Source organism: Abrus precatorius, unplaced genomic scaffold, assembly GCF_003935025.1.
Source record: "Abrus precatorius isolate BTA unplaced genomic scaffold, Abrus_2018 Scaffold6, whole genome shotgun sequence".
NCBI lineage: Eukaryota > Viridiplantae > Streptophyta > Magnoliopsida > Fabales > Fabaceae > Abrus > Abrus precatorius.
Window position 1 is genome coordinate 7,444,573 of NW_020874406.1, and position 13,349 is coordinate 7,457,921.

Below are 13,349 nucleotides of genomic sequence, written 5' to 3' on the forward strand. Positions count from 1 at the left end.
ACAAACTCTACTAACACCATCATATCTAGCACTATCAAAGAGTGAGGAATATTGACTCTTCAACTTTATCAAAAGTCTTAAACTTTTTCCTAATAGATTTCAAGAAGTTTGCAACATTGTCACTTTCTGCTATACTCTATTTGATTGACTTCTCCATGGTGAACTTGGTCACCATCAAACACTTGATTTGAATGATCTCTCATTTCTCACGAAAAGCCTTTTGATCAGCATTTGACTCAGCATTAAGAGCAGGTGGCTTTTTTTCCCTTAAAGCTAAGTCAATGTTAGCCATAGTCAAATATAGATCCAGAGATTCCTTCTTGTCCTTATAATTAGTCCTATTCAAAGTTTTCACCAAAGTAGACATAGATACTGATATCAGAAACAACAAAATTTAATATGCGCAATTAATTCAAGTTTAACAATAATATGCCCATCACAATAATAAAGGCGAACATAATGTACAAAACTTCATGTCACAAGAATCCTAACACCAATAGGGTATAAGTACAAAATTGACATAAGTAAAACACAACTACATGGTATTTTTAAATCACCTTAATAACAACACATTGATATGGTATAATTATTATTAATGTAATACATAATTATATAATTTACATAAGTCATGTATAAATAGTCACATAATAGGTGGGATGACATTTATAAAGAATAATAATTCATTCAGAATTAATTTAAATATGTATGTTATGCATGAAATCATAATTATACTACAATTACATCAAATAATTTGTATAAAACCAAGAAAATTAAATTTGACATATTTGACATTCAAAAGAAGAGTGAATAGTATAAAAATGCCATAATTCCATCAATACAATAATTATTTAATTAATTTTGACACAGATTAATTAATTAAAAATATCTACAATGTCTAAAAAAATAAAAATTGTCTAAAATATCACAAATTTAATTTCAAAGAAATTAAAAAAAATTTGAGCCCAAACAAATCCTAAAGCATCCTCCACCTGCAACCATGGAGGATACGAAGTGAGAATTTAAGTAAGGGTATGTTACTTTCTTTGTGATATGTACAACAAAAGCCCTATGGCAATTTGTTGAAAAAGGTTTTTGTTTGAAGGAATTGAATCAATAACAAAAATAGGGCAATGAAAAATGTAAAAAAAAGAAAGAAAGAATAAATTATCAATCTAAATTGAACGAAATAATGAATTAATCATTAGGATTTGTTCATGTTCAATTTATTTATAAAAGCCCTCAATCGATTTTCAAAAAAAACATTGCCCTTTTGAGAGAATTTGAAAGAAAATGATTTTCAAAAAATTAAGAAACTGTGAAATTCTCTTAACATACCTAATGAAAATTAATAGTTTTTTGGATATGATATTTGTGGATATAAGAGGAACAAAAGCCCTAAATTATTTTCCAAATCTATACATTAAATTATAACATTTTGGTTTCTCAAAGTTGAAAAATTATGATGCATATTAAGATGGATCTGATACCAATTGAAGAATATTACATAAAATTATAAAGAAACCATTGATCATACATAACACACATTATAACATCTCAATATAATTCCAACAATATATATAAATTAATTATTATGTTAAATGCGTATTGTTCGGAGGGCAAGTTTACCCATGAGAAGTAATAAATGGTTCTTAAATTAAGTTCCTGAAATATCGTCCCACAAGGATTATTTTCTAATTACTAAGAATTTCCTAATTCAATTATTTAAGCTTCAAATATACGAGATTAATCGAAACAAGAATTTATAAAATCAATTATAAAACTAAAAGCAAGGAATACAATACACGTCTTGGTTAAACTTATCAGAGAGAAACCTAGGGCATATGAGCTTTCTCATTCAATCATTTATGTTATTTTTCTGTTTAACTCAAAATCCAATTTTCTTGTGATTATCAATCATTCATACAATACTATTAATACTCAATGGTCATGCAATATTAATATTCTTTTCTCTAAACTAGCATCCCAATGATCATGCAAGACATCAATTTAAGAAAGCTCAAAGAGCCTATGAACTTGTTAATTTAATAACGATTAGAAGAGAAAGATTGGTTTGGTCTACCTAATCCTTTATCTCGTTTTACCCTAAAGATCTATTAATTAATCGAAGTCTGGTCACCTGATGATATAATTAATTTAGGATCAAGAGAGAAACTCAATAGAATAAAATCTAATCACAAAACGGAAATCAAATTTAGATTCAAATATCAAAATTTCATAAATTCATAAACGATAATTCTCATAACTCTAGCTATGGACTTAGTTACTCATGCTAAAGAAAATAACTAAAACAATCATAAACAAAGCCATAGAGAAAAGCAAACTAGAGTGAGATGAGTTTTTAGTTTTCAAGTACAGTCGCTCGAAGCTCCAAGTCTCGCCAAGAATATGTCAAAGATGCCCTCGAAGAGAGACGGGGGTGAAAGGGTGTATTAAAGAGAAAAAGCAAAGATGTAAAACGGTCTCTTACAATGCCTGAGGTCTCCTTTTTAGTAGGGTTTGAAAACCCTAAAGACTCTTCATAATTGGGCTTCCCGCAAATGAGTACTAAATTTGGGCCCAAAACGCACCCAAAGTCTACTTGCGGCATCTTTGTACCAAACTGCATAATTAATATATTAATTAGTGTAAACTCCAAATAAAATAAAGGTCCAATATGAATATATAGGCTGTAAAATAAGGCTTAATTACAGACTTATCAACTCCCCAATACTTATCTATTTGTTTGTCCTCAAGCAAAGTGTTGGTTGAGAGAATAACATAATAACTTGAAACATAATACTACACAAGGAACCCGAGATAAAGAGAGCAACAAGAGTAATATCACTGAGCATAAGCAATCAAAATGATTCCTAATTAGAATATTATATTTCCATACTTTTCACTCAAATATCAAACTAAGGTACTCTACTTTCCTCTCCCACTAAGAGACAAAATGAGATATCACTCAGTTTTCTTAAAGAAAAGTGTACTACTGTAGGCTTAACTATAAACTGACTTTCCACTAAATAAATTAAATACAAGTAAAAATCATGAGGTCCTTTTCATGTTATAATGTGGCCAAGGGGTTATAATAATTGAGGTGAGATAAATGAAAGGAAGAGGATATACAAAGGGGTAATAAATTATAAAAATTATAAACATCCCCTAAGTTTACAAATGACGTTCTTGGAGTAATTTTTATATTTTACATATAATTAATATTTTTACTACTGTCTCCTTTCAGTCATATATAACCTTTTTTCTTTTCTTTTTGTTATATTTTTTTCATACATATTATTTATTTATTTTCTTTTTGCACATGAGAGATATAAAGGAGAATTTATCAAACAATTCAACAAATCAATTACTCCATTCATAAACTCTAGGTCATCAAAATATTCTATAAATTTAAGACCAAGAAAATTAATAAAGCTCAAAGTGGACAACTAGTTGCATATCAAACATGCAAAAAGTCAAGAATAAAAATCCTATTATGCCTCAATCACATTAAAACATGCAATGAAAAGAAATGTCTTAAGTCGGTTCCAAGTCAAGTTCTAGAGCACAAATCCTAAAGAGATAATCAGACAAAACAATGAGGAAATGGGTATAATTAATTAAATTAAGATAGAAATCTCTTTTACGGCTCAAAACTCACATCTATGGGTTAAAGTTTAATGTAAAGCATAAAAGTAAGGAAGTTAGCTAATTATTAATTTTCAAATGAAAGTATAATGCCAATAATAATCCCTCAATATGCTCTTCTATCTAAAAAAAGTAGGTTTCATGAGAGAAAAAGTTTTAAATTATCATAAGAAAAAAGCATAGACACTTTACTCAAGAATATGAAATAACAATCATATAATTAGGAACAACTCTCCCATACTTAAAGCAAAACATTATCGTCAATGTTTGAAAGCAATCAAATTAAAAGCATGCAAAGAGGGCAATTGAATAAAAGGAAAGATGTTCCCTGATAATTCTTGGTACAATGGCTTTGGATGAAGGAGCACAGCCAAATCTTAAACACACCCATGCTTATGATGTAAAGCTTTCCCTCACAACTGCGACTGAATGCACGGCCGTATATGGAATGAACACGGGTGTGCTTTTAGATCAGAGCTCAAAAGTGTATGTGGGAACAATCAACTTAGTTCTGACAATCTTTCAATATGCTTATTCTTTATTCTAAAAGTAAAATAATAATAGCAAAATTAAAATAAACAAAAAGAAATAAAATAAAAGACATAGGTTGCCTCCTGGGAGCTCTTGTTTAACTTCATAAGCCTGACATTCCTGTTAAATCATGGAAGAAGGCATGAGTCTCAGAGGTGACTCCCTTGATATGTAATTGTCTCTCCAATAGCTTTGCCTCTGCCTCCCCAACACCTATTATATCAAAAAATTTATGCATAAGATGGGGATTAGAATAAAGAGAAGAAAATTTAAACTCTAAATTAGGAGGCTTATTAATAGATGGTTTAAGCTATTGTCTTTTTTTCTTCTTATATTGCTTCCTCCTTGGCCTTCTTCTTGTGATTCCATGCTTCACATAAATTGAAGGAGGAGAAGCAACATTCACAGTGCTCACAAAGTGACAATACTCTTGGCTAGAAAAGTACTTGAAAGAATTAAAAACTTGAAATACAACTTCCTCATCATCTAGCCTCAGTGTGAGCTTCCTTTCTTGTATATCTATGATGACCTTTCTCCCTAGTATGATGGAGACATCATCATCTTCCTCCATGTCAAGTACCACAAAGTCAACAGACAATATAAATTCCCTAACTTTTACAAGTACATTTTCCATTATGCCTTTAGGGTATGTGATCGACCTATCTGCCAGTTGAAGTGACATGGAGGTCGGCTTAGGTTTATGCATTCTAAGCTTCCTAAAAATAAAATAGGGCATAAGATTAATACTTACTCCTAAATCACATAAAGCCTTATCAATATGAGTTTTTCCAATTATGCATGGAATAGTAAAACTTCATGGATCTTTAAGCTTAGGTGGAAGCTTTTTAAGGACTATAGTTGAGCACTCTTGGGTGAGCTTCACAGTCTCATGTGCTCTTAACTTTCTCTTATTAGTCAAAATCTCCTTTAAAAGTTTAAAATATTTTGGCATTTTAGAGATAGCATCAATGAAAGGCATATTGATGTGCACTTTACCCAATAAGTCTAAGAATTTGTGGAACTCTTCATCATAAGAAGGGTGACCTTGCAGCCGTTGATGGGATCAAATAGACGAATCTCATATTCCTTCTTACGTGACTTATGTCTTACTAGGAGGAGTGAAGGAAAGTTAGTTGAGGTAGTTGGCGTAGATAATTAGTGGAATGAATTAGTTAATAGAGGAGAAATTTTTAATTTATCTTTAAGTTCTATTGTATGAAAATTTTGCAAAAAGCTTGTACGATTAAGTGCTTAGACCTAAGTCATGAACTAATTATTTTTTTCAAAAAATTATTTTAGTTGACTTTTTTATCTTATAGAATAATTTATTAAAATATTTATCTCATGAAATAACTATGCTCATTATGTTCTTCAATAAGAAGATTTGAAGCAGTAGCTTTATTATAATAAAGCTTTAAAGGGGACTAGATTTACTTCTAGATTGGATGTAGAACCTTCTTCAAATGCTTCATCTAAATCTTGGTTATTGATGATGTTAACAACCTTGGAAGACCTAGTTTTTAGTTTATTAGATTCTTCAGATGTTTGAGGAGTGTTAGGACAGTCTTAAGTAAACTATTAATCTTGCTTAATAGCTCATTAGTTTCTCCTAAATCTTCAGAAAGATTTGGCTTGGATTGTTGCCTAATTGTTAAGATTTTTTATCCTGCTTTGGCACTAATCTTAAAAGGTTTAAAAAGGGAATTTTTTTAATTGGACATGAGAAGAGAATGCTTATTCCTCCTTAGGTTTGATTAAGACAACAGAGAACTTGTCTTTGTCTTTACTAATCTTATCTTCCTAAGACTTGAAAGTACTTATTGGTATAATTGGCTTATTCCATGAGGCCTTTGATGTTGTTCAGAGTGATGGGTTCATTAGGATGTTTAGTTTTGAATGAAGTGGCCATTACAGGATTGTCGTTATCATCTTTTGATTTAGGCAATTGGTATTAGTATGTTGGAGGCAGTTTACTCTAGACTATCTGACCATCTTTGATCTGCCAAGAGATGACATTAGTATTAGCATGATCTTTTATAATGTCAACCTACCACGAATAATTTAAATTGTTCTTAATGGTGTAAGCATGAAACCACTCAAAGAATGAGATATTTTGTTTTACTTTTTTTAGATTTTTATAAAATTTCTTTCGGATATCTTTTCTATTACTACTCTTGTAATTATGGAAAAATCATTCTCTTTGGGGTTTCCAATCCTCAAAATAGAAATATTTCCTTTGGGTTTCCTTATCTATTCAAACTTATGAAATAATATCATAAGACTCATTAAGGGAGGAATAAGTTACAAATTTGATACTCTGATTTTCTTTTTTCTTATCAGTTTGATAAGTTGTTCTAGGAATACTAGAAGTATCTAAACCCTGTAAGTTTAAGTGAGAAAGGACATGACATACAGATCTTGGTATCTTAGATCTAAAAGTTTGGGATCTAGAAGAGAATGATCTCCTCGCAAAAGCATAATCAGATTATTTAAAGGCTTCAATTCTGGAAGAGAAAGAATTTCTTCTGTTAAAAGTTATTTCAACTTTTTCAAAATTTTCTTAAGTGATATATTGGATTTGAGAAGTAGGTCGGGGAACTAAAAGTGTAGCTTTGTCCATAACTCATTTCTCTAAGAGAATAAACCCATCCCATTTAATAGTTCTTGGAAGAGACATATTAGCCCTAGTCATTTCTGTAATAAATAGGGTTGTTTCTCCTTTTTGTAGCTTGAGAAGGGCTCTAGATGCACAAGAGTTCATGACTTTGTACTGGATCCTATATATTAATGCTACGAGAATTGATCCCTCTTCCGTATCTAAGCCATGAAAGTGAATATTGAGAAACAGAGTCTAGGATATTTTTATCCATAAGACACAGTTTTATTAGGGTAACAGTTAAAGTAGACTGGTCCTTGCCCAAGACTGGTTTCTACTGTTCCTATCAGGGAATCTTTAAACCTATTGTGCTTAATATCTCTAAGACACATTAAGACAGCGGCATCTATACTCATGTCTATCAAAGGTTTGATGGCAACTTGGACACACCCTATATGGAGGTATTTGTATTTTCTCATATGCTCACTTACCAAATGTTTCGACAAAAGATGGATTCCCTTATATCTTGACCTAGAGGAATATTATTTTCTACAATTTTGATGATGTAATCAGAACCATTTGTCTTGATTTGGTCTTCAGGAACATATAATGTATCCTGAGCTGAAATGGTCCAGTCATCCATACTTCGATTAATCTCTTCAAAACGAACTTCTTCGTCAAAAAGATTATGTTTGGGAGTAACTTTAGGAGTTTGTTTCTCCTAATCATTAAGAAAAAGATTAGTTTTGGAAGGAGAGGATGAGTTAGAATTAGAACAAAGAAAAATGTGAGAAAAGGAACACAAGAGACGAGACATCATAAAATTAAATTATGGTTCATTACCCTCATTTGGTTCTATTAAAATATATCTGTAAGATTATCTATAACTCTTTTTTCTAAATTTGGTTATTTGTGGACTTTTTTTTTTAAACGTAAAAATGTCTTTACTATAGCTATAAGCTTCTTATATTCTTTCATTTCTTTTGAATAAAGTCTTGTCAAATCAGTCTTACTGCCCTTCACCAATGAAACTTACTGTTGTAGCTTAATTCAAGAGAAATAAAGAATTGTTGTACTTTCAGTAAAGATCTTTCATGAAAAATAAATTTACCGAATTAAAATACTATACATGAAATATAAATTCAGATCTAGATAAACAGTCATAAATAATCCACAAATCTATTCCTACTTCTCCATCAGACTTTGATATTAGAGACTCAAGACTGTTTATCCTACCAGATAAACGGTCATGAAAATTTTACAAAAAGCTAGTACGATTAAGTGCTTAGACCTAAGTCATGAACTAATTACTTTTTTAAAAAAATATTTTAGTTGGCTTTTTTATAAGCTAATCATATACTATCTTATGAAATAATTTATTAAAAATATTTATTGTATATAACATTTTCTATTATAAATATGTAGAAATTGCTTATAAATAAATAAAGAAGAATTAAATTTGTATATTATTAAATATTTATAATAATTTTTATTATTAAATAATATTAATAAAAATATAATTATTTATTATCAAATTATTTATATATTTCTTTAATTTTTATTTGTATTATTAATAATTATTAAATATTTAGAACGAGTTCGTGGGCAGGCAAAATTGACATGTCTAGTTTTAATCCATATTAACAAATTTAAAAAGTGAGTTAACCTACCTCTGACTCTAACCTAATTTATATTTTTTTAATATAAAAGTTAAAATAAATTTACTACGTATAAAAGTTAAAAAATTAGGAAGATATAACAAGTTTGATGTGGTTTAATGTGAATCAACGTTAGCAATTGGTTACCTTGTTTCAAAGGGGAAACTGGAAGGAATAATTTCATTTTTGACAGAATAAAAGAGACGATTACAAATGAGGGTGAGTGGAAAAGCACCAACCGTTGCAGAAGAGTTGGATCAAGTAAGTATCAGAACAAATGAATTGCACTTTCTCGAAGATTCATTTATAATGTTTGTTTCAGTGGTAAGAGAAACAAACAAATGGTCAAAATACGAAAACAGATAAAAGAGGGAAGAGAAAAAAGTATATTGCACCTCCAAATCCAAATTCGTGTTAAGCTAAGTTTCTTGATTCTCGCCGCTTTGTTCTTAAAGAAGCATTAGAGCATATCTATAGATTCTCCCCAATCATTCATCTCTCGCCCTTTAAAGAAACACCATTCTCCCTCTCACACGTTGCATTGATACACTTAAGTTTTTATTGTGGGAAAGCAATGTTCGCAAAATTCCGTAGCCTCACCCTTGACTGTGGTTGATAAATTAATTTTTATTTTTTAATGGAATATATATATATATATATATATATATATATATATATTTAAGAAATCTATTTTTAAAATTTTTAATTTAAAAAATGATTTATTAATAAATTATGAAATACTACCTATAGAAAATAAATATATATTATCGTATATTTATACTTTATTTCATAAATATTTACAGTTTAAATAATCAAATTAGTATCTTATATATTAAATAAATTAAAGTATTTGCTTATACTAATAAATGGATTAATATCATATTAACATAAAATTTTTGGATAAATAAGAGTATAAAAAGAATTTAATAATTAATACATTTTAAAAAATATTTATTTTTAATTAAAATGGAAATATATTAGTTATTATTTCTTATAAACAGATAAAAAAAAGTAACGTATAATAATTATTTGAGTTAAGTCATTAAGATTTTTTTTTTTCTTTTGGTTGTGGTTAGGTCTAAGATTGAATCACATTGGTTATAGTACAATTGATTATGGTAAAATTCAAACCCTTGCACTGATCAGAGGCTCTATTATCTTCATTCCAGAAGACGAATAAAATGTCTAGAGAACATATTACAGGTTTAAATTACACTCCTCAAGCCAATTAATAAATTGTGCTTTGAAGGTTAGAAGCTAAAAAACTATAAATTGGAATAAAGAACATATTCTTTCTTTCTTTCTTTCAAAACTTTAGGTTGCGTGCATGTCATGCCCCACAGGATATATTAGACATATATCCACAGGATTTCATATTCTTTGCGTCATTTTAAAACACTCCATTGTCAAAAGATGAGAATAAATCACTGGATTTATTGTTATAAGCTTTCAAACAATAAAATATTGCAAAATAATTTGATTTCAACTCAATTACTCCTATTCAAAGGTGCTAAATTCTTTTTCTGTAAAAAATGAAATTCCTAGATTTGCAGCATAAACTTCCTTTATGCCTCATAACTTTATATATACTAACATATTCTTAATATGACTTTTATTTTTACTTAAACATATTTTAGTTTTCATAAAATATTTTATAAATTTTTCTCTTAGTAACTAATAAAGTCAATGAAGTTTTAATCTTTGATAAGGTACGAAAAGTAACAACCTTTGATTTTGGTAATTTTTAAAAATTAAAAATATATAAATTTTTGTAAAAAAAAATAAGATAAAAAATATTATAGTTTTAAGGACTAAAATATATTTAAGCTATATCTATCTTTATATTATAAATTTAAGTCTTCATTTTTTAATTAAGACGTTTTAATAAAGTTATTCACTTTCTTATCAAGAAACATGATTTTCCCAACTTTAAGTATCATAAACTATATATTACTTAATTTAAATTTAATTTCTGATACACAATATTAAAAGAATATATATATATATATATATATATATATATATATTCTTTATATATAATCCATTTACTAAGAAAAAGGGAAAAATTAAAGGAATAACATATAATCCAAAGTAAAGAAAAAAATTTCGGATATATTCTCTTGTGGGACACGACCAAATATGCCTCATGTCTACCTCTTTCTTTCTTTCTTTCATGCGTTGATTCCCATGCATGAACTCACTTACCATCATCCCCATGACCACCACCTCCATCCCTCAAGATTGCTTCATCCATAAGCTAAATCGATACGCACATCCCCAAATTAAACAGAATCCAAACAAAAACCTTGTATATACATATTTCAATTCTCAAGTGTTAACATCTATGTGTGTAACACTCATCTCTCTCTATCTAAGTAACATTTTCCCATATATTTTCTACCCTCACTCCACTTTAATAACTAGCCAAACCCAACGATAATTCACATCACAAGACCCTCCACCATGTATACCTTCAATTCTTACAACGACAAAGAACTTAACCTTACATCAAGCACAAAGTACAGCGAGATATCTCATTTCAGTCACAAACAGCACAAACTAAGGTTCGAATACTCGGAATTCCCCTTCAAATGCGATGGGTGCAAGGAGATTGGCATAGGCTCACGCTACAAGTGTTCCCTCTGTGACTTCGACCTTCACATGCACTGTGCAATCCCTTCCCCAACTCTGTTCCACCCATTCTACCCCAAATGCTGCTTCCAATTCCTCTCTCGTCCCCCAGGCGAGACTGCGCGTTACTGCAACGCGTGCGAGAAGGGCGTGAACGGGTTCCTTTACCACTGCGTGTCGTGCGGCTTCGACCTGCACCCATGCTGCGCGAAGCTTCCGACGGTCCTCGAAGACGGAGAAATGAAACTGTTTCTGAATGGGAAGGTGGGTGCGGCGTGTCAGCGTTGCGGCCAAAAGGGGCGTGGTTGGAGTTACAGGTCATCGTGTAAGAGGTACAACTTGCACGTGGGGTGTGTGAGAGAAATGGTGGTGGAGAGTTGGCACGTGGGAAAGAGCAATGGGAATGGGTTGAAGAGTGTTTTGCAGAGTGGGTGTCACAAGGGAAGGAGTAAAGGGGGTAAGGTCAGAAAGTGCTGTGAGGTGGCAGGCTTCGCTCTGCAGGTTGTGGTCTCTGCTGTGTTGGGAGATCCAACGGCTCTCGTTGCCGGGATCATGGGCTCCTTCATCTCGCGCGCTTAACTGTCTTTCATAAACTCTCTAAACAGTGTCAACATCTATTTAACATGTTTCTATCTTTTATCATCTATTTTATTTATTACTCTCTTTCTTCTTCTTTTCTCCAGCTATAAAAATGTGGTGTATTTAACTTATGGGATTAATCAAGGGATTATTGAGTTACTAGATGTGCCTTTTACAGAGATGTTTATGTAAGTGAGAGAATAGGATATGTTTATATATATATTTAACTTACTAATTATGATTAATCTAATTAATGGATATATTTATACCATGAAATTAAGTTTTCTTAGACTCCTTTTATGAAGCGTGTTGGGTTTTTATTATGTGGGTAGCATTTTTATTTTTTTTTTGATAATTTCAGTACACTTCATTGGATTGTTTAAAACCATCTGATGATACTGCCATGATTTTTTTCAATTACTGTTGTATGAAGGTTGGAGTTACAATGTGATTACAGAAAATTCAAGCAAATTTAACTTGTAATATAATAACATTTATATAATGGTGTGTGGTGAGGTATTTAAATTTTTTTTTTATAGATATCGTATTTAAAAAATTTAGATCAATAAAAATGAGACATGTATCAATTTAAAAGAAAGTTATTATATATAATTTATTTAAAGTTAATATTATTTATATTATTTGCTAAATAATAATAATAATAATTATTATTATATATTATGTATATTTAATTTTTTATTTTTATAAATTTTTAATTTTAAATAAAATATAATTTATATTAAATTTATTTAATAATAAATTGTTATATTTAAATAAATTAAGAAGCGGTTAAGTTTTTGAATAAAAATAAAATGCAATCAAAATTAAATTAATTAAAATTTAAAAAATAAATAATAATATTATATTTATATATTTCTATATTTTTAATTCTATTTTTATTAATATTTATTTATTTAATTATTATATTAATATATTATGTTATAATTATTTTTATTTATAATAAATAAAAATTGCTTAATATAAATTATATTTTATTTGAAAAATAAAAAAATTTATATTAAAAATTTATAAAAAATAATAAAAAATTTAAATATATAATATACAATATATATATAAAATAAAATTATGTAAAAAATAATATAAATAATATAAATTTAAATAAATTATATATAATAATTTTTTTTAACTTAACACGTGTCTCTTTTTTATTGGTCTAAATTTTTTGGATACATTACCTATAAAAAAATTTTAGGGTACCACATAATTTACCTTAATTGCTAGGCTTTTAAAATTAAATAAGATTTTATCTTCCAACTATCTCACTGACGTAATTTATGCATTTATTTTGATTTATTTTTTAAAAATTATTTATTTATATTAAATTTTTTAGACAATTGAATTTGAGAAATGATTGCTTTCCTTGTAATAAATTATTGCATATGTGCTAGAATATTGATATTAAAATACAACAGTAAATTTTCAGACCTTGATTTTTACAGTTTTCTAATATTTCTCTCTTTGTTAATATATTCTTACCTTACTCATTTATTTATAGTTTTTTCTCCTTTTTTTTAATAATTTTATACTCAGAAGTGTACATCCTAAAAATCATTTTTCTTTATCAAATATGAGAAAATATGGGGCATGGTGATTGGAATAATCTCTTTAGAGTGGGAAGGCTTGGAAAAATTAAACTTGGATAGACAAAGTTGCTATTGTGACTCAAAAGTTTAAAGAAATAAAGAACA

At 28.9% G+C, this 13,349-nt stretch overlaps 1 protein-coding gene across 1 annotated transcript; it reads left to right on the top strand.

Moving 5' to 3' along the window:
• Positions 1-10,867: 10,867 nt before the first annotated feature.
• On the top strand, positions 10,868-11,657 carry LOC113869825. The gene has a single exon (XM_027506317.1). It carries the CDS (start codon positions 10,894-10,896, stop codon positions 11,638-11,640), a length of 747 nt encoding a protein of 248 aa, XP_027362118.1. The 5' UTR covers positions 10,868-10,893; the 3' UTR covers positions 11,641-11,657.
• Positions 11,658-13,349: the final 1,692 nt, after the last annotated feature.

Coding starts and splice junctions, on each gene's coding strand:
- LOC113869825 (XM_027506317.1), top strand. CDS start 10,894: ATGTATACCTTCAATTCTTACAACGACAAAGAACTTAACCTTACATCA.